Source organism: Centropristis striata, chromosome 13, assembly GCF_030273125.1.
Source record: "Centropristis striata isolate RG_2023a ecotype Rhode Island chromosome 13, C.striata_1.0, whole genome shotgun sequence".
NCBI classification, from domain to species: Eukaryota; Metazoa; Chordata; class Actinopteri; order Perciformes; family Serranidae; genus Centropristis; species Centropristis striata.
The window spans coordinates 29,840,345-29,862,564 of record NC_081529.1 but is presented as its reverse complement, the minus strand read 5'-3'; the positions used below and the strand labels follow the sequence as shown (position 1 = coordinate 29,862,564).

At 36.9% G+C, this 22,220-nt stretch overlaps 3 protein-coding genes across 4 annotated transcripts; 1 reads left to right on the top strand and 2 right to left on the bottom strand.

Moving 5' to 3' along the window:
* Positions 1–676: 676 nt before the first annotated feature.
* On the bottom strand, positions 677–5,371 carry LOC131984138 (B-cell receptor CD22-like). The gene is made up of 7 exons (XM_059349024.1): positions 5,073–5,371; positions 4,384–4,632; positions 2,961–3,045; positions 1,319–1,367; positions 946–1,067; positions 813–863; positions 677–725 (listed from the first exon to the last, which is right to left on the bottom strand). Exons 1-7 carry the CDS (start codon positions 5,158–5,160, stop codon positions 686–688), a joined length of 684 nt encoding a protein of 227 aa, XP_059205007.1. The 5' UTR covers positions 5,161–5,371; the 3' UTR covers positions 677–685.
* Positions 5,372–6,877: 1,506 nt separating this feature from the next.
* On the top strand, positions 6,878–8,733 carry LOC131984155 (neuropeptide B-like). The gene is made up of 2 exons (XM_059349049.1): positions 6,878–7,182; positions 8,372–8,733. The coding sequence occupies exons 1-2, from the start codon at positions 6,928–6,930 to the stop codon at positions 8,498–8,500; spliced, it is 384 nt and encodes a 127-aa protein (XP_059205032.1). The 5' UTR covers positions 6,878–6,927; the 3' UTR covers positions 8,501–8,733.
* Positions 8,734–9,056: 323 nt separating this feature from the next.
* On the bottom strand, positions 9,057–22,053 carry LOC131984154 (guanine nucleotide-binding protein G(o) subunit alpha-like). Of its 2 annotated transcripts, none has more exons than XM_059349047.1 (10): positions 21,895–22,053; positions 21,067–21,202; positions 20,891–20,982; positions 20,693–20,785; positions 19,332–19,492; positions 16,083–16,211; positions 12,370–12,499; positions 12,174–12,245; positions 10,048–10,135; positions 9,057–9,413 (listed from the first exon to the last, which is right to left on the bottom strand). In XM_059349047.1, exons 1-10 carry the CDS (start codon positions 21,931–21,933, stop codon positions 9,223–9,225), a joined length of 1,131 nt encoding a protein of 376 aa, XP_059205030.1. In that variant the 5' UTR covers positions 21,934–22,053; the 3' UTR covers positions 9,057–9,222. The 2 variants fall into 2 exon arrangements, with proteins under 2 accessions (XP_059205030.1, XP_059205031.1); XM_059349048.1 differs by having other exon boundaries at positions 9,352–9,489.
* Between the last annotated feature and the right edge of the window lie 167 nt (positions 22,054–22,220).

The window sequence follows — 22,220 nt, the reverse complement described above, 5'->3', positions numbered from 1 at the left end:
TGTCATTTGTGTCATTTGTGTGTGAAGTCCAGCATCAGCAATTTCCACAACAAACACCATGCGTTAAAAACAAAAATCATTTGCTTCCCTTTGATGAAACCTTCATATAAAACCATTTTACATCCATTTTAGTTTCCCCCTGTAACACTTTCTGCACATCCTGCAAGTTTTATGAATTCTCACACAAGACACAACCAACAGTCATTTCAGCAAATGCAAAAAGAAGTCCCTAACGGACACATTTAACAAAATTTCCCATCAGATTACCCTTTGATGCCAAGATGTGACTCACATTTACTGCCTCAGCAAACAGAAAACAGTATGTGATGTTCCAAAAGCCAATTTCTTATCTCCTAGTATCTCTTAAAGCTTGTAAAGTACCTTCATAGACATTTCTCATGCACAAAACTTCAAATTAAATTCAAATTTGGTTGATGACTCTTTCTATCTTTTGCATGACAAATATATGTGGTAAGGGGAAGATGTGTAAAAATGTGTGTTTAATTTAAATATTTGTATGTCTTCTTGTGGTTTTATTTATCTGTGCTGCAATGCATGTGCAGTAAATCTTATGGATTTGTGAAAATGTAAGGAAATAAAAACCAAAAAAAACATTAGCAAAATGCCTTCAAAACATTGTGTTTGCACACCTATAAATGCAAAATGGCACGTGTTTGTTGTCATATCAGGGAGGCTCAATATGAGAAGGGTTCGACTGTTGGTCCCTGAAAAAGAGAACAAAAATGTTTGCACTTCAGCTGTTTTATGCAAATAATCGTTCAGTAAATGTGTAAGTGTTTCCTGGACTTCACCTGCACACTGAGATGTAAATCACTTCTGTACGGGGGTCCATCTGCTGCCCCCTGCAGGTGATGCAGTCAGTCAGCACAACATATGCACAAATGTGGGGGAAAAAAGGAGAAATAAAGTGTAAAAGAATCTCACATGTTTGACTCTCTTTTGTTGTTGAAGTGAACAGTTGTATAGATCACCTCTGTTGCTCCTCCCTCACACTGAGGCTCCTCTTGTAATTGCTCGCAGGGGAGCCAGTTGACATAGTCTGTATCCTGCACACAATCAGGAAGAACAAGATTTATTTGTGCAGAACAATGCCCCCCTGAGCGTCAACCACTCAACCACATACACACAAAAAAAAACATCACTGTATTTGACATTCGGCAGAGACTTGTATGTGGGTTTGACTTGCCTTTCACCTCCTTAACCCAGTTCCAAACAACATCTGTGCGATTGACCTAACTGTAATAGAAACTGGAGCATGCTGTCTAGAATGATAGAATTAATGCCATTAAACTGTCACCTGTGAGTCCTCCTCTGTCCTCGGTGTCCACATCCTTTTTTTGTGAAGTCTGAAACATCCACACAGAATCATGACATACATTAGCTGATCACCTGAGCAATAAAAAACACACTGTAAGGAATTTATTTTGATCTGTCATCATGTCATGACAAGAGTTAATATGAAGACTATAGAGCATGGGTCTCAAACTTACGGCCCTCGTGACGATATTTTGTGGCCCTCACCTTGATATGAAAGTTTAATGTGAGTTTTATATGAATGACACTTTACCGTGTTGTGTGTGTAAGGTCTCTTTAATACATTTTTTGTGTCTTTTTTTGGTAATTTTGTGTCTTTTTAAAATTATTTTGTGTCTTTTTTGGTAATTTTGTGTCTTTTTTTAAGATAATTTTGTGTCTTTTTTTTAGTAATTTTGTGTATTTTTTGGTCATTTTGTATCTTTTTTGTCATTTTGTGTCTTTTTGTCATTTTGTGTCTTTTTTTTTTTAATTATTTAGTGTTTTTTCAGTCATTTTGTGTCTTTTTTGGTCATTTTGTGTCTTTTTTGGCCATTTTGTCTCTTTTTTTTTTTTTAGTAATTTTGTGCCTTTTTTTGTAATTTTGTGTCTTTTAAGTAATTTAGGTCTTTCCAGTCATTTTGTGTGTTTTATTTTTTCTAATTTTGTGTCTTTTTTTGGTCATTTTGATACTGCCTCCAGCTGCCCCCAGGTATTTTGAGTTTGAGACCCCTGCTATAGATGGTGCTTGCATATGTTTGTTACATGCATGCGTTTGTACACATGTCCTCCCCGCTGCTTACTGTTACACAAAAATAAATGAACTACTTCACACGGACTTCACCCTTACAGGAGTATCTAAATGCATGTTATGTGATCAGCCAATCAGGATGCTCCCACTCAACCCGAATGGGCCTGCTTTTGCAATATAAGTGCTGCAGCTGCCCTTTTCCTTATGTACATTTCAGACATGGAATATGTGACACTGATGGCTTCATTAAAATGATGGATTTTTATCATTCAGCCATAGGTGACTTTTATGTTAATGTTTCTCACGGCTTAATTCAGACATTTACAGAATGATCTGAGTGATATTTGGCACCTTCACATCTCTGAAGTGTTGTACGGGTTAACACCTACTGCATTACATCTCAGAGGTGAATACTGTACCTAAATTTCACGACATTACATTATTACTAGTCACTTTGCAGATTAAAGGCTCTGCACACCCACAGAAGTGTTTTAAATGATCCTGTCTGACTGGACCTTTAGTCACGTAAACTGTTCACATCCTGCTCTGTGGCCTGAGGCCTTCTCTTGTCTTGTAATTTATAAAATTGAACTTTAATTTAAAATATTAAAGGAAAATTTGAATGCATGACATTGACTTGTTAAATGTGTTTAGCATAGATGGATTACTGAATGAGTCAACTGGGCACAGGCCTAGGGGCAAAAAGTGTACCACATACCAGGAAGAGACTTGAAATGACCACAAAGATGCAAAACAGCTGAAAACAGACTCAAAGAGACAACCGTGCTATTTAGTATTACTACTTTTACTTATGTAAAGCATCACTAAAAGTATAAAGTATCACTTCCACCACTGGAGGGGTGGATGTCTGAAAGGGGCTATAAATACAGCTTACCTTCTGACAGCGATAACAATGATCACAATCACAAGAAGCACAGCAGCAATGATAAGGACATCTCTGGTAAATGTTGCCCAATTTGCTGTGAAACAAAAAGCAGCATGTTAGAGCTGTTTTAATGCCTCGTTTTTTAATCAATCTCAAAATATGTGAATCATTTTTAACAAAAATTATTCATTCAATTAACCCCATTGTTCCTCTTAAAAAAATGTCATTCTGGGCTTCATTTCATCTCTAGCACAACAACTCTATAACATATTGCACATTTAGTTATCTATAAATGAAATGTTGTATGCCTACAAAGCCTAACTGCAGTCACTACATTTTTGGTCGAAATTGAGTTATAACTAAAAATGAACTCCTTGATGTCTGTTTTATCTTGTGACAAGGTTTTAGGTTTCATTTTGCTTTATTTCAGAGAAATAATGATATAAAAATTGCAGTAACTACATAATCCAACTCAAAACCACAAAACCAAAGCAGACAGCAGTAACTTCGCTTTGACTGTGATATACTGTAGTCTTGTATTTCTTCATTGTGTTGAATAGTAAACACAAGAATAATAGAAATGATAAGTTTATTTGATAAAGATAATATTATCTAGATAGTGATTGAATTAAAAAGAAGTGAGATATAATTATATTAAGACAAAAATATAACATTACTTTATATTTAGTCTAAAATACGCAAATCTTTGAATATAGATGTTAAACACTTTTAAATACATTGATAACAAAATCAATTTGAAAATGTTTTTTCACTGAAAACTAAATATAAAAGCTGAAAGAAGACGACAACATTACAGTTGCTGCAATCTGTTTCTGCATTACTATTAGAACCTTTTACAGCAATGCAAAACCAGAGTACAGTAACTATATTTTTGGGGTCAAAGGTTAAATAAATCATCATGATTTTTAAACATAAAAATTACATCACTAATACATGTAGAAATAAGTGTCATATCACTGGTCTACCAATAATCAATTTGGCTGGCCAGTTAAAAAACATTAAAAAAAACGTTAAAGCAGTTTTTCTCAGTTTTACCTCTTGCGTAATTACTGCAGTTAGACTTTGTAGGGCAGTATAGAATAATAAAATATTAAATATTTACTATTTGGTGAATTTCCACTGCTTTACCGTAAATTTAGTATTTTTTCACATTGATCAAAAGTCCAATTTTTTTTTAAAGGAGGGGCTACTACCTAAACATAATGGGGTAAAACATGTTTTATTTGCAATAAAATCATTAGTTTAGCAATCATCATTATATAAATAATTAATAAATAAATAATGCAGTCAGGTCATTTAAGTCAATATCAACAAGAGAGTTATACTATGATGCAAACTTTTCAACCACTTAATAGTGGTTTAATCACTCCCTAAACATTTAGTAGTATATCAACAACATGAATCGACTTACTTTGAATCTTTAAAGTCACAACAGAGGAGTTTTGGCTTCCATGTTTGTTCGTGGCACTGCATAAATAGTGGCCACCATCACCAGGGAAGAACACAGGCTGGTGTCCAACATCCCTAATAGCATCACCATCTATTTTAAACCAAGTGTAATTCTCCACTGGGGGGTTTGCATGGCTGCTGCAGATCAGGCTGATGTTGCTGCCAGCGTACGCCTCCATCCATCGTCTGACAGATGTGTTCTTGGGGCCGTCTGAAAGAAAACTGGAGCTATTTACCATCAGTGAAATCATGTAGATAGGTTTAATCTTCATCTGTTAAGTCAAGTAAAGGTTTATTCATACAGCACGTTTAAAAACAACCTCAGTTGACCAAAGTGCTGTACAGTTATTAAAATAGAATAAAATCATACACAAATAGTTATAAATAAAAACAATAAAAACAATAAAATACTAAAAAAAAACCCAGTAAAACAATGAAATAGTAATAAAAACTCAATCCAAAAACAGACAGAAAAGAAAAATAACAGTAAAAAAGTAAAAGAAAGCCAAGGATTCTTGCCTAGCTGGGACTGAACGCCAAGGAGAATGAATAGGTTTTTAAAAATGTTTTAAAGTGCTCAACATCATTCATCTGTCATAGTATTTTCAATTAATTCACATTCTTAGTGTTGATCTAGTGTCAAATACTTACATTCCACATCAATATTTAGGACTCCTGAAGTTGTTGCTGTGTGTGTTTTCAGAGAACAAGTGTAGTTTCCAGAGTTCGTGGAGGTCATGTTGCTTAAATAAAGCACAGGTCCTTCATTTGTGAGTTCTCCGTTCTTAAACCAGATGAAAGCAGATGAAAAGTTTCCGCCGTCGCAGCTGTTAAAGCAGCTCAGATTCGCAGAGTCACCTTCCTTCACTCTTCTGTTTCCATTGGGCGTTGTCACCAAAATGTTCAAATCTAGAAGAGCAAAGTTCAGTCTCAAACTTTACGGATTTAAGTGCAAAGAAAATTCACACAAAAATAGTTTATGGGGGGAAAAAACAACAACTTACCAACAATCTTTAAAGCCGGGCCATTCCTACCACTCCATTTTCCATTGTTGTTAGTTGTAAATCTGAAGCTGTAGTTTCCTCCATCACTATGCTTCAGTTGGTTTATTTTTAAAGAACAATTGTGTTTTTTGTCACCAATGTACTGGAACTTTTTGCTGACATGATTATTCACTGGGCGCCACATGATTTTCTTCACTATCAGGTTGTCAGGATAATAAAATGAACAAGGAATGACAACAGACGAGCCTCTCACTGCACAGATATGCTTCTGTTGATACACCACTTTCCATTTATTGCAGAGAACACCTGAAAGAGATGGATTCTCTCAAGATTTTGTCATTATAATAAAACATTAAATGAGATGCTGTACTTACCAGACAGAAACAGTAGCATCAGTGTCCATGTCAGGTTTCTCTTTTCAGTGTCCATGGTTCTAGTTACAAAACAAGCCAAGTCATTTATCAGTGGTTAATCAATTAATCCTAAAATGTTTGTTAAAAGCTCTGCGAGGATTGTTGCTCGCCTTAACAATGCAAAGTGGAAAGTATTCTCTTTTCTTCATCCGCTCCTTAATCTACATATGTATCGTACACACAGCTTCCTGTAATGGAAAAGTAACGTCTAAGGTAGACTGACAAAGCCTGTGAAACCAGGTCGCATGCATCACAGCCTCAGTGCAAAGGTTCAGCTTTGTCAGTTTCATAGTGTGAAAGCAGGCCTGAACGGTGAAACCACATGTCCCGTGTGTGTCTGGCTGCCTTTACTTTGCTTTGTTGTGGTCAGCAGCAACACTATGTTATTGCTCGTGTTCAATAAGTGTTTGGTGGTTTTGTAGGCCTACATGAAAAAAAACAAGAAAAAAACGAATTTCCTTTTTCCATTTTGTACTTCCGATAGCTGATGATGAAATAAATGACACTGTCCAACATAACTAGTTGTTGTAGCGATAAGACTTAATACGACAATATTAAATACTATGAATTTAGGGTTAGTTTTTGGCTGTTTGGTTCAAAAACAGATTGAACAGTGATGGAAGAAGATTAGTAACACTGCAACATTCAGGTACCATCGTGTGCTATATGGTTTTCTGTAACATTTGAGTAATTTGGTGGCAATTCTATAAATCTCTAAGAATCTTCAAATTGTATAACAGTTATCTGCCTTAATTCATTTCAGGAAAATTTGAGGACTTACAGACTGTCAATGGGATATTTCACAATTTGTTTAAGAAGTTTTATGAGTGAATTTGATGACTTTGGGTTTCATATTTTATCTCAAACGTCGATTGCAAACAGAGCTCAGGAGGAGTAGGTTTCTCTGAAGTGTGCGTGCGTGCGTGCTTGCTTGCATGCGTGTGTGTGTGGCTCCATCAGGAGCAGTTTACGTTGACGGGATTACGAGGACGATGACAGAGTCCCTATAAAGTCTGCAGCTCTGAGCGGTGACCGTCAGCAGCAGCAGTCCGTTATAAAAGTGCGCAGGAACAAGCCCCAGTGCTCGACATGGAGACGTCCGCTAAACTCCTGCTTCCCATCGTGATCATCTCCGTGCTGGTGGCTTGCAGCCCGACGGAGGCATGGTACAAGCAGGTGGCCGGTCCGAGCTACTCGGTGGGCAGGGCGTCCGGCTTGCTGTCCGGTATCCGGAGGTCACCGTACGTCAGGAGAGCCGAGCCGGACCCGTCAGACAGCGAAGAGTTGGCGACTAACAGCGTTTTTCCTGAAGTCTCTTCACACAGTTTCATCTTGAAGACGATGGTCAGTGGTGATCGATTTTTATCCATGCGTTATGGGTTGGATAGGATTGCCATTACGCATTACGCACGCAGCGCGATATTTAAAATCGATTTAATTATTGAACGTAAATATCCTTTTTACCTTAAAATGACCAAACATCGACTATTGGCTACCCTAAAAGTAGAAATAGGCTTGAGACAACTTTAAGGATAAGTGTATCCACCTTTTTCTAGTATGTATTGCCTAGTTTCCCCTTGTATAATATATTGTATAATATAGTTTGTAGTGTTTTGTTCAGTTTGTGTGCATTTGCTGACGACTCTAACACATTTCATCAAGGCCCACAATAGATATAAGCTTAGTAGATTCCTTGTGTTATCAATAACATGAGCCCATATTCTGTATTTATTTTATTATTTTAAACTTAAGCCACTTATTGCCTAATATCGCACTCCAGTGAGTTTAGAATACAGAATTGTATTCTCTAACATAGTAATCAATATACGGTTATGTTGTTGTTTTTAACCAGATTGTTCTGGACTCATGGTCACTTCAGTCAGGGAGAAGCTGTCCAGTCAGCACTATATAATCTCTAGAAGTGCAGTTTCGGTAAATAAAGATAGAAGTATTGAGATAATTTCGTTAAGTAGCCAAAATAATACAAATATACCAAATTACACATTCATTCATTATTCATTCATATTAGGAGCAAAATGCTCATTATGCAGCAAATCGACCTCTATTCTATGTTTGTTGTGTAATAAAATTGTTACATATTATTGCTGATAGACAAGTGAAGCATTTTATTGAAGCCTGTGGAGGTCGAGTTCATTTTAATTACTTAAGAACGTTTTGGGCAGTTTTATCTTAAATAATGCACCCCATTTTATAAACTGTTTTCATTGTTTAAATATGTTAAATCTGAATTTGCAAAGTTACCTGAAAGTGCACAAATGTAGTCTAGCACACTGAAGTGTTTCTCTCTAAAATGTTGAGATGAGCAATGCAACATAAAGTGTAAATACTGAGGAACTTGTCATTGTGTGATTATGACATAGAACCATTGAGATTAAGTCAATAAATAATATTGATTAGTATAATTAAGGATTGAGGGAATTGAAGGAATATTTGTTGGGAAATTAAATATCACACTTGTCTAAATATGTTTCTCTCATGTAACGGCACCATTCTTCTGTTTCTCTCCAAACAGCCTGTTTGTATCAAAGACATTACGCCCAACCTGCAGAGCTGTGAACTCTTCCAGGAACCGAGGGGTTTATTTAAGTGCAAAGCGGACGTCTTCGTCACTCTGGACTCCACAGACTGTGCAGGAGACTGAGCAGTAAAGCCGACAGCTTGGCTGGATGATGAAGCCTACTTCTTGAAGGAGTGACATTTTAAATAACAGAGTTAAACACTGATGTTGCACCAGATGGAAGATATGAGACTTTTCTTTTACCATTGCCACTAATTTATTGATTGATTTCATGATAATAAAAAAACATCTTGAAACTGTAAAGTAATGTATGAATGTACATATTTGATCTGAGTTTTCATTAATAAATGAATCATATTGCAGCAACTTGTTGAAATCACTGAATGCAAAACACATCACAGTGTAATGATTTTTCTACATTGACAATAAGTCAATCAGAATGTCAAACATGTAACTTGCACAAGCACTTTGGCAATGCAATTAATTATGGTGATTTAGACACATTAAATGTGTTGAAACCAGGGGAGTTTGGATTAAAAAAGTGCAGTCCTAGTTAACATGAATGCATTAAAACAGCTCACTGATATCAGGATGAATGTGCATGTTGAACATAGTTTGACTTGAAACAAAATTCTGTATAAAATAGGAGATACAATAAACAGCATCCCAAAAGCACCAGGTGTATCAATAAATATTTTATTTAAAAGGTTTTTAAAATAAATTGGGTAAAGTGCAGCTTTATTATCTTGAGCGTCGTAGCCACTTAAGTTATTATAAAATGAGAAACATTGACCCACAGGTAAAAACACACTGTTGAAATTAAAATCTCAACCTTTAGAAGACTTTTACAGCAGCTGGACATCCTCTAGATTCTCCTTGATAACCTGATCTATGACCATGTGGAAGACCACCTGTACGTTAGCGGTGTCTGTGGCAGTGGCGTAGTGGTGGTACACGGGTCTGTTGGGACTGCTGTTACATGAGGAGAACATGGCAGTGATGTGGTGGGCTGCAGCATCCACGTCACCGTCTGCTCCTGGGTTGGTGAAGGGAGAAAAATGACAGATCTTGATGCATCCGACTGCCTTCAGTAAAGTGAGGAGGCTGTTTAGCTACAGCCAAAAAAAAAAAAAAAACTACATTAAGGCAGTCCGGTCCATTAAATATTCATAAAACAACTGGCACTTCTCATTTGCTGTGAATGTTTATGAAATATGTATGACTATGATCTGGTCAGATTGGATGATATACACATAAAAATGTATGTGAAATCTCTTGCTAGAAGGAATTTGATTACCCAAAGGACAGGGAGGATGCAGGTACCCACCCAGCACAACAATGATGAGACACACATTCAATCAATTCCTCAAGGAATTTAAGTTTGTAGAAAATACCTCCGAGTTCCAAGTTGTCAACTCTTGAGTGCAAGAGTTGAGCAAGAACTTGAGGATCCCGCGTCAGCAGTAAATACTCTGTCACTTTCTCAAGTTTGGTTTCAGAACCTGAGACTGTGACATCATCCATCAGTTTATCAAATATGGTTTCGAAGCTTATAGTTTTGCACCTGGCTGTTTTTTTTTTTTTTAAGCCAGAAGGGACCTTATTTAGACGAAAGGATTGGGTAATTTTGCCATTGATTTCCATACAAGACTTAATTCTCTCCAGCATACCTTTGTAACTGGAAACGTAGAATCTCAAATGTCTTCCAGAGCGTAGGATCTTGTCCCGGAAAAGGTCAGTTTTGTTCATAAACAGAATCTGTAGGAGAGACAAGGGGCACAAGTATTGTCAGTTCAAAAGATAAACCCCCAGTTATTGCCTTTCAGTGTCATTTCAAACAACATGACTCTGAAGCCCAGTAGTTTTTTTTTACTTTTTTAAAATCACATTTTGCCTTGTGACATCAGTAGTATTGTGAAACATTACACAAACAGTACACGTTGACTTTCGAAATACAAATGACAGTATCGGCCTCATGAATAAAATATTGCCGTCCTGCTGCACACACACGTAAAGAACACAGAGCATCCTAACACCCTCTGTAATGAGGACATTGTGGATTTCTCCATTCACAAGGGACACCATTTATACATGTCCTGCTCCAGAGAAAGCCATCGGCTAAAACTCTCCATCCCAAGTGTGCACATGTATAAGAGTAGTCCATGGCTCAGTCAAATAACACACATCACTGGCATTAAAGGCTGGACTCAGCATACCGGAAAGTACATTAAAAACATAAATGGATACCTTTTGCTGAGGTTTTGACAGAAAAGGCATTACAGTGTAAAAAATAGAAATCTATCTCTAAAGTAAGAAGCATCTGTGTGTATGTGTGTGGATGTGTGTCTAGGGCATATCTTGATGACCGTTAGACTGACCTCAGATTTCGTATGTGGCTTGTGCATGGCATGAAGGTGTGCATCCTCGATTTTGAAGATTTTTTAATTCAATTTTCAAAATATCATTATTTACATAGGACGTGTTTCGGCATTGCACTGTTTCTGATCGGACGCCTTTTAGGGGAGCTCACTCTGGATATCCACCCTGACTCATCTCATCTGTAAGTCTATTTAACCTTTAATCTGTTTAACATACCTATCTGTCAGAGTTTTAAAGTGCGCTACAAGGTTCGATTTTCCGATAATATTCAAATAGTTTCCAGCGAATATCAATGTTCAACGTGTATGTGCTGGATGGTATGGTACCTTATGAATAGTAAGTGTTTTATGGAGTTGCAGACATTTTAGTGGTCTGCGTGTAATGTGCAAATTCTGTTATTCGCGATTAGCATGCTAAGAGGAGATTTAGCTTTATTCACTTCTTATGTTGCATTACTATGTAATACAGGGATGACATTCATGTTGCTTAGCGTAATGCCCATAATCATTTGATATGAAATACTGACATGAAATGTTAATTCATGTTAATGTACTTTTAGTGCAGCATACTGCGTAATGTGCTAGCTCACGATTAGCATGCCAAGAGGAGGTTTAAGCCCTTTCTTCTGCATCAGTTTGATCCATTGAAAACAGTAAAAACAAAACTTTATTAACTGACAGCTAAGCATAATATGGACGGAAAGATAGCGTTTGTCTTATTTAAGGTTACTAGCAAGAGGAATGTACATCCCACTTTCACACACATCCTCATTTGGCCATAATTGAAAAATCTAATTAATCTCCCACTATACAAATACATATTTCCTACGGGCACTGCACTAGAACTACAAATTTTGGTGCAGTCTGGCACCGAGCTTCAGGTAACAGAAAAACAAAACAAGGACAGCCGGTTGACAAGAGCATATACTCTCCATTAGAATTAAATGCACCACTATGGCCGGCCACTTCATTAAAGTTCAGACACTGCACTTCATTAAAGTGTAGACATAAAAGCTACTTACCATCAAGTGAGTCATTGAAGCCAATTTAGTCATTAATGCCGATACAAACAGCACCACAAACTCAATATGAAAGAAATCTAACAAGCTGATTACACTGGGTGTAAAACAGTGCTCCGAGCCAACTTACGTCACAGAAATCACCTGCCGCACATCTCAATTCAAAGTCGCATGCCGATTATGCATGTCAGACGCAATCAAAGCCATTGTGTCCCGTCTGCTTGGCATGAATGATTCGCAAAAAAAGCCACTCTAAAGTGCTTTAGATGGGCTTTAAAACACACATGGCAGACCGCCTGTGCATAACACACAAGTAGATGTGATGACACTCTAAAGAAATATCCTATTCTAAGCATATGATCTTTAAGAAGCCATTTAAATATGTGCATATGAACTTACCAGTGAGATGCTGCTAAAGACTGTGTTGGTGCAGATGGATGTAAAAAGTTCTAGACTTTCTTGCAGCCGATTCTAATAAAAGGAAATAAGAATAATGAAAAAGAGAGGGAAGCTCAGACAAAACATGGTGTCCAGTCTGCCAAGTGGAGATAAAGTATGCATGTGATTACAATGAAGTGGTTCATTCATAACATACCCCTGAAGCGGCCTCTGTCCGTGTCATGTCATAGCTGCTGAGGGCCACGACAAACAGCACAGCTTGAATACAGTCAAAGCAGTTGAGCCACTTCCTCCTCTCGCTCCGCTGGCCTCCCACATCATACAACCTGTCAATAAGCAAAAACAAATCCACTCATGCTTTATTCATCTAAAATGATTTGCTTACAACTGGTCATATCAACAATATGTGTACGAAAAGAGAAAAGTGGGATTCCTTGTGCATGTCCATGTTTTATAGCATAAATCAACATTCAAAGACCAATTAAAATAGTTTAAAATATTCACATATATTCAAAGGCAGTATGGCAAAGGCAGCAGCAAAACATTTTAGCCAAATAAAATAAAAATGTTTATGCATTGGTTAGAATATTTTTATTACTTTAAATTGCAGTCAGTGAACTCTAGTTTATGTGGAGGGAACTTAAGGTCTTATCTATGGTTAAAGCCACCAGACTCCATTGACAAAACAGTAATTTTAACACACAGAACACAGGAGTTGCTGGCCTGGTCTAGGGCTGCCTCATTTAGTTTGTTTTGTATATCTGAACTAACCCAATAAAAACACAAAATTCACACAACACAAAAACGAAATGATCAAGGCCAGAGATTGACCAGTAACTTCCATATCGTACAAAGTAAAATGACTGTTTACTTGTTAATGGAGTCAGGTGGCTTAAAATAACCGCATAAAATTAAAACAGGGCTTTCTGGTGGCAAGGTTAACCCTTTATCAGGCAAAGAACCATATTTGGTAACTTGAGCGGACATCTATAACAGGTCTCCTCGCTCTCTGTGAGCTCATAGAACCACATTTCTACATCACAGATAGTGACACTGTGGCATCTGACCAATCAGTAAATCATACAAGATTTAAGCTTTCCTTTATTGTCATTGTATAAAAAAAGTATACAACTAAATTTACGTGTGCTTCTCATATATACGGTGCTTTAAAAAAAGACATTCACACATTACACATATGTAATAAGTAGTCTAAAAAGATAAATAGTTTAAATGTAAAAGATAAACTGATGATGATGTGTTATTGTCTATTTAGGGTTGATGTGGGAAAGAGACTATAAAAATATAATAATGACTCAATTGACCTCGATTTGCAATATAAAAATGAAACTTTTTGCGAAAAAATGTCTTGTAATATCCTCCAATAACACTTCAGGGTTGACATTTTCAATTTCAAGGAGTGCGCTATAAAGGGATAAGCAGTGAAAATATTACAATTTATCAAATATGATTTTTTTTTTTAAGCGGCTAAAATATTTTTTAATGCTGCGTCTGTCAGCAGTACATTACTTAGTTACTGTACCCGTCATCCCGTCTGCTTCTCCAGAATGGGGGGCGTGCAGACCTGGATGTACTGCAGGTCATAGGCTGACGATGGATAGGTGCCTCATCAAACCCCACTTCAATAAATCCAAACCATCCCTTTAATTCAAACCCATTTCAAATATTGGGGCAATCCATTTCAAAATATGATCTGGCACTAAGTGAAGTCAGGGGCCTTGGTGACACAGGTAATGAGTTCCCATTTGGGCCAGACAGTCTCCAGGTGCATGATTGCTGTACTCAGAGGCAATGAAGCATTTATCCCCCCCGAGTCAAGAGTCAGTTCTAACAATCTGGGGGACAATAAGCCTCAACTGTGGCATTTGACAGCAGTAGTTTCTGTAAATAAAAAAAATGAAATCACTCATGTCCGCGACAAGGCTGTTATGGTTTTTCAGATCTAGTAGAAGAGCAAGAACAGACCTGAAAACTGATACGACTCGCAAGACCTGAGGAAATAATGCTGCTGAATTTAGCCATTTAGTGGAACTTGCCCAATACAAATGAGTGAATAATTGTGAAGCAGTTTTAGCCATGCTCATCAGAACTGCATTATGCAAGTTTAAGGAAATATTAAAATCTTATGTTTATAATAATTCGTCCAGTTAATTTCTATATCTTACTTGTCTACATACAACGCATCTTTCTGACTGGTGGAAACATACACATTTGTGTTAATTTTACTTCACTTTATCAATAAGCATCTGCATACATAAACACATCTTTAAAGGCAGGTTTCTCTAAATTAGTTTTTCTCAAACTCTGAACTAGAAATCTCCACTTCAGTAACACATTTTTTTTTTATCCAAATGTTAAACTTTAATTCATATTTATATTCTGGAGGTTTCTACAGAGAGGGTTGTTCATGTGTGATTCACAGCCTGATTTATAACATGTTTTAAAATGGATGCATGGTTTTTTAATAGCTGTTACTGTTGTCGAACAATATAATTTTCAAAACTGAGAACTTCTAAAGGCTCACACATCCACATTAACATCTCCTCAATGCTAGTGGTGTTAGCTTAAATGATTTGTGGCATTTTAATGTGCAAATGATATGAATCAGTTTGTCTGAGTTCCCTAAATCGGCATGTTGACTAAAAAAAAAAAAAAAAAAAAAAGTGTGATGTAAAATAGTCAGAATTAACATTTCCCGCCATGAAGCATTTAGATGCAGAAAAAGCTACAGTATATGCAATTTTAATGAATTCCTGGTCTGTATGGAGAATCATGAATGGTTGCTTACTCTGAAAACTAAAAAGGTCAAAGGGGATGGAAAGGTGGGGTTTCAATGTTTCATGGGAGGCTTTCTCCATATGCTATGATTCCTGGAATAAGCACGCAGAGAGAAGACATCAATATTTCATGTCTGAGTCATACTCAGAAGAGTCCAGCTTTCGTCAGGGACCCTTCAAGAGCCGGTGGTCAGGCTGAGCCTCCAGAGGCTCAACGTCAAGAGTGTCTATCAACACTCCTGCATGAATATATACAATATATCGTATTATATTATGTGTGTTATACACACACACACACACGTACATAATGATATGCGATGATGCGCGACAACCTCCAGTCTCTATATGAGTGTTTTGTGTTTGTCAGTGGTGGAATGTAGTACATTTACTCAAAAACTGTACTGAAATACAATTTTGAGGTAATTGTACTTTACCTGAGTATTTCCACATATGTAACTTCTACCTCGCTACATTTTAGGGGCAAAAATTTTACTTTTTACTCCACTACATTTAGCTGCCTGTTACTTTTCAGATCGAGATTTAACTAAGAAACAACCAATTTAAAAATGATTGTGCACGTTGATAAATTAAACCACTTAACAGTATAATAAGTAGTTAAAATTAGCATTTACCTGGACAACAGTGAAGTGCTGCTTACATAAATGCATCAAAAATAATTAAAAAATGTATAACAATCAGAGTGGGGCTATTCTGCATAACAAGTGCTTTTATTCTGGATACTGTGGTTTTAAATGTCTTCTCTCTTGGTAATTTAATGTTTTTTTAGGTTAAATAGGAACACTTTGTTAGAATTGGTAAGGCATTTTAAAGGAATATGACTAACACTTTACTGTTCCATATGAAGGTAGAAGATCCAAAGACTTCAATTATCCTTTATAAGTGAAATATTGTGTTAATATAAACCGTGCATATTCAGGAATGTAATTGCTCCTCTCCCAATAAGTGTAAAATATGATGCTTTCCGTGAGCCTAGCCTGAATCACTGAGGTCTTTATAAACTCTATATACAGCATTATGTTGGCATATCCATGCACAGCACTATATCATGTTGCAACCACGGCTGAATTTGCGTTGCCAGTTTAATAAGTCTTACCGAAAGATCATTTCATTAAGTTGAAACTGCGTCTCGATGATTCCACAGGTCCTCACCCTCACTCTCAGAACATCTGTCTCGGTGGGAACGTATTTGGGAGCGATGATTCGACTCATGTTCTCAAAGAAACTGGAGAGGGAATAGAAAGAGAACAAGAAATATTACCTGATGAGCCTCACATTTCTTAGAGTCAATTGTGAGCAGATGCACATAAGTCTTTGCTTTTGTCACAACACATTTTCTTCCAATATCAGGCTTAAACAGTCAATGTTTGGGCTTTTTAAATGGAGGCCATTCAAGGCTTAATGATCTGGTTTAGTGAAATTAGATCCCTTAATGGTGGTAAAACATCATTTGTTACTGGCACGACCAAATTTCAGTTTCATTCAGGCCATTATTCAGCTGCAACGTCTACACCCAGTTTCCAGAGAATTTGGAACAGAGAGCCAAATTGAATGAATTCTAATACAACAGATCTGCAACAAATCCTCCCTCCATGAAGCGTATAATGTTCGGTAAACAGATTTAGTTGGTTTTAATGGTTCAGAGGTGTCAATTCAACTTTATGTTGTGGTGCAGTTCATTTTAAGTGGAGATTGAGTGGAAACGAGTTCCACACAGTGAACCCGATAGTCGCCGAGTCGCTCAAGCCCGTCCCTCTCCCCCACGTCTTGGAGGAGGAAGTAGTACCGTATATTTTATTAAACAGTAAGGTGTTGCAAAAAATATAAGATATATATGTGGGACTCATGTTGTAGAACACGCCAACTTTTCAAAAGTGATTTTATACCTTCAAAACACAGGTATGTAAAAATCTCAATGTAATTTGTGGATGTTATCTACAATAATTAAACTTTGGCTCTGCGCACAAAAATGACAAATTGTGTGCATAAAAGTAAGTTGATTGATTAGGTGTGGGACTTAAGATTTTACAATACCAACTGTTTTATTATCTCCAAGTCTGAACACAGTGCAGATGGAATGAGAGAATATATATTTTGTTGTCATTTAGGTTCCCTTAGTACCACACACAGATTTTTTCTTAGACTAATGTTATGACATAAACCATCTACCCTCAGTAATGTACGTGCTGCTCAGTTAGGAAGCAGCAGCACTTGTGCATACAGCTTCAATTTGATTGCATAACAAAGCATTTCTATGCAATTCTGCCAACAGATTTCCATTTCTCCACAGCAGTGACTTCCGGTAAATAATGGAGTAGAGTGGGGCTTAGAAACCCATAGGTAGCATCAATAGTTAACTTCCTGTAACATCATACATTAACAGTTCAGTTTATGCCAAAGTCATTTTACACGTTGAGGTGCCCTCCGGTCCTGGGGAAGTCAAGTGTGTCACGACACAGTCTAATCCAATATTTCTGGAGGGAGAAATCAATGTGGGGTCCAGCAGAGTGAGAGCACAGCAGTAGAGTTTTAGATCATCCTCCAGCTCTCAAAGTTATCGAGTTCCGATAATGAAGCTGTCACATCATCTCTCTCAGTCTGCTCAGCTGCAGTACCTTTTAACGTGGCAGACCTTCCTGTTTCCTCAGAGATAAGAACTTTTACTCCATTTATTTAAAAGATAAAATTACTGAAAATAAATCCACCTTCACTTCAGTTTCTTTTAACCCTCTATGGTACGCATTATGATGCCAGTCAGGAAAAAAAACATTTTTTTGGAGTGTTTTTTTGTCTTAAAATAGACATAAAATAATAATAACAAGTTTTTGGGGTTTGTTGCCTGTTGCCATGTGTGGAAATTATAAGCAAATAAGACATGCAAAGTTCACTATAATAGACTAGGGCCCTCAGAGTATAGTAATAGCCTGAACTTTACTGCAACCAACATCAAATATATCTTTGTTACATTGTTAAGACCAAAACAAAATGATGAATGGAATGCTTTTTTGCATAAACACACACTACCAATATCTCATGCTGCCATGCATGATTCCATAATGGTTCATTTTTCCATCAAGGCAACATAGCAGTTTTCCATAATGGTATGTTGTTGCCTCAGGGCAAGACTTGAATTTATCCATTTATCCAAGTTTCCATTATTTAATTAGAAAATAAATTGCATGAAACTATCCAAAATGAAGGTTTACTCACCTATTAGAAATACATTTTTTTCCAGATGGAAAAGGGCCAGGAAATGATGTTTTGAGTGCTTTTTTGTGGGGCAAAAATAGCAAAGCTGTTTACTTTGGAAAAGTCTGCAAAAAAGGGTTTCAATATGGCCTCCTGGAGGTCATGTGACAAATTAAAGCATTGCTATTGGTTCCCTATACTCTTCCCTCTTATATAAAGTATTGCATCACTCAAAAACATCATTGTAGAAATCGGGCAAAAATGGGTATGTTGCCTGAATGCAACACCGTACCATAGAGGGTTAAAGACTAAATCCAACCACCAACACTGGTCACAATGCAGAATTTTGAGTTGTTGCAATTCAAGAAGTGGTGAAATCACAAATACAGAAGTAGTGGAGGTCGGTTGTCTAATTATTAGCAGATAGCTATTAAGAGATGTGAAAATCAACGTTAAAGCAACATGCAGAGGTACAGTCCAAAGAGTAACACATCTGCTGATGGAATTATGTCTAAATCACACTTTGGTTGACACGAAACTAAAAGTGCAAAACAATAACTGCCATTTAGCAAATGTATTCCACACTTGAGTTAATAACCAGCACTTCACCTGATGATGCAACACACACTCAAAGCATCTATGCAGAGTAGTGTGTGAGGATTTCATGATACTAAGCAGGCTTTTTTTTTTAATGAAAAATTTACAAGGGCACAATTGCTGAAGGTCAGCTATTGGAATAAACAATTCTGCCCACGTTTAGATAAAATGTCCCAAAAGATTGAGACAAAAACGCTGGCTCTAATCCAACGTCTGCTTCAAAATAATGTGAAGTGAGATGTATTATGGTAAAATACAGCTTTAAATTAAAAGCTAATGCTAAATATTAAAACAAATGCCTTAATTACACCTAAGTTATAACTCAATATGGTTCTGTTTGACTTAATGAAACAAGAAAGCTGACTCTAATCAAGTCCATAACATCTGCTCCACCCTCTTTCCCACAAAAATCACTTCCTGAAGACGAGTTTTTCTCAGCATTTGCTTTACTGTTGCCCTGTATTGGGCACAGGCTTCTAACTGGGCAATTTACTTTGACATTTCCACTGTCAGTCACAATTGGGTGGTGGTGGTGTGCACTTCAGGTCATTCTACTCACTAGAGTGCAGAGTCGTTGAGCTCAAACTCGTAGCCTCTGGCTGCAGCTGCTCGCACCCCTTGGTCGGCCCAAAGCGCACAGATGGCGTGAGCCACAAACGGGAACAGCTCCTGGTCGTCCCCCAAACACTGACTGCAGGACAGGATGGAGCGGGCGTGCATCTGCAGGAAATGGGACAAAATATAATTACAACAGGACACAATAAGTACATAATCTATCAGTAAAAGCAAGATCATCATTTTAGATTTATACACTTATTTTATTGCTGATTGGTATATGGAAATGTTTGTTTTATTGTTGATTCTATGTACAGCACTTTGGAGACGTTTTTGTTGTTTAAATGTGCTATACAAATAAAGTGGATTGGATTGGATTGAAGAAGCATATGTGTGTGTGTGTGGATATGTGTCTAGTGCATGGGTCTCCAACTCGCGGCCCGTTGGCCAATTGCAGCCCTCGTGACGATATTTTGTGGCCCTCACCTTCATATAAAAGTTTAATGTGAGTTTTATATGAATGGCACTTTACCGTGTTGTGTGTGGAAGGTCCCTTTAATTACTTTTTTTTGTAATTCTGTGTCTTTTTTGGGTCATTTTGAGTCTTTTTTTTGGGTCATTTTGTCTTTAAGTAATTTCATTTTTTTCTGTCACTTTGGTCATTTTGTGTCTTTTTTTTGTAATTTTGTGTCTTTTTTTGCTCATTTTGATACTGCCTCCAGCGGGCCGCAAGTAATTTGAGTTTGAGTCTAGCGAATATCAATGTTCAATGTGTATGTGCTGGATGGTGTGCATACCTTATTAATAGTAAGTGTTTTATGGAGTTGCAGACGTTGTAGTGGTCTGCATAGCCACAATATATGAAACACAATAGTTATCAATCTACACATTCCACAACACACCTAATAACCCTTACTCATATTATTCACATCCATCTGTTTGTGCTGCATGTAAACTTATTCCCTCCTATATCTGTGTCATGTCTAAAAATGTTGAAGGATTAAGTTTCTTTTTCTTAAAATAACTTTTTGGCTCTTTATATCTCCATGTATTAATCCCACTTTCACACACAAACTCATTTGGCCATAATTGAAAAATCTACTTAATCTCCCACTATAGGAACACATACTTCATATGGGCACTGCACTAGTTATATTCAAATGAAAGTAAATCAGTTAATGGGATGTTTCCTACACCATAACTACAAATAATGCACAGTTGAGTCAGTGTGACATCAGGACTTATAATGCTCAGTCTATCATCTCCATAGACAAAGTGTGTTGTTTAAAGAAGAAGACTGACATCTAGTGTGACAAAGAGGGGCTGCAATGAAAAGTACGCTGTAATAGCATCATCTCTCCTCACCTTGTTCTTCTTGTTAGCGAGGTTAATCCTCAGCATTCCCATTCCTTGAAGAACAAACTTTATAGAGGTCAACAGGTTGTCTAGGACTGCAGGCTGCAGAGGGAATAACAGTCAAGCTTTAGTCACATAACTCAAAGTTGTTTTTGACTCAGAGCGAGGTAAAACTAATGCTCCATTTGCTTTACAGCTGTCCAGTACCTTGAAACTCGTGAGCTCCTGTTTGGAGAAGCCGTTACTGTGGATTATCTTAATCTGTTTGATCAGGGTGCTCTTTCCACTCTCGGCAGTTCCTGACACCAAAAGCAGAGAAATGCTTTCACTTCAAAAATGTCTACAGTTCTCAGAAACTAATGGTAACAGTGCATGTAACCTACCAAGCATGAGGATTTTCACCACATTCATCTCAGTCCGGGCATGTTCACAAATGTCTTGCTCTATTTTAGAGCTCTGGAGTTTAGCCTTTTTACCCTCTTCTGTCACATCCTGGTGCAGGCATGTTCCCATGCAGACCTGAGGAAGAATTTTCACAACGATGCTTTGGGATCATATATACTGAAGAGGATTAGGGCCACACAAGAAAAAAATATTTGAGTACTGACTTTATTCTCAGAATTCTGACTTTATTCTCAGCATTTTGACTTTAAAGTCAGAATTTTTTGTTTTGACTTTAAAGTCAGAATTCTGACTTTATTCTCAGAATTCTGAGTTTAAAGTCAAAATTCTGACTTTTTTCCCCTCAGAATTTTGACTTTAAAGTCAGAACTCAAATATTTTTTTTTTGTGTGGCCCTAATCCTCTTCCGTACATATAAAACAGTGACTGCAAAATAAACCATTTAGGATGCTGAAAGATTTATTAAACGTTTTACGATAAAAAAACAAACCAAAAAAAAACAACAACTGACAAGTAATGCATTTGTCGATGACAGAATTTTCTGTCAACTGAATTCATTGGAAAAACGTTAATGGTCGATTAAATGGTTATTTAGCGAACTCTACTAACTTTTCTATCATTAAACGTGTGAACAGTCACGAAACTCATTTAATTAAGACAGAAGTTGCAAATCTCAGATTTTTTTCAGGCTTTAACAAATTGATAAGCACCCTGAAGGATCAATTTACAGACTGAATGCCACACTTTGGTAAAATGTTGCAACAAATATTCGTATTTTCATGAGTTGAACAATGTCATTAATGTTCTACCTGCAGTGGGGCTGGCAGTATATTAAGACAGCAAAACATCTCTGCTTTTACTCCGGACGCCGCTGTTGTTCAATTCACAACCTAAACTCCTAACAAACACAGCTAGTAGCAACAAACGGAGCTAATTAGCCTAATTAGGAGCACGTGTGTGCATGTCCTGTCCTTTTTTTCCCCCCCTTGGCAGCTTGTTCCAGGGACAAAAAGGATTCCTTCAGAATAAGAGCATAATTTGATTAAAAAAATAAAATATTATTATTATTATTATTATTATTATTATTATTATTATTAATAATAATAATAATAATAATAATAATAATAATTCACAA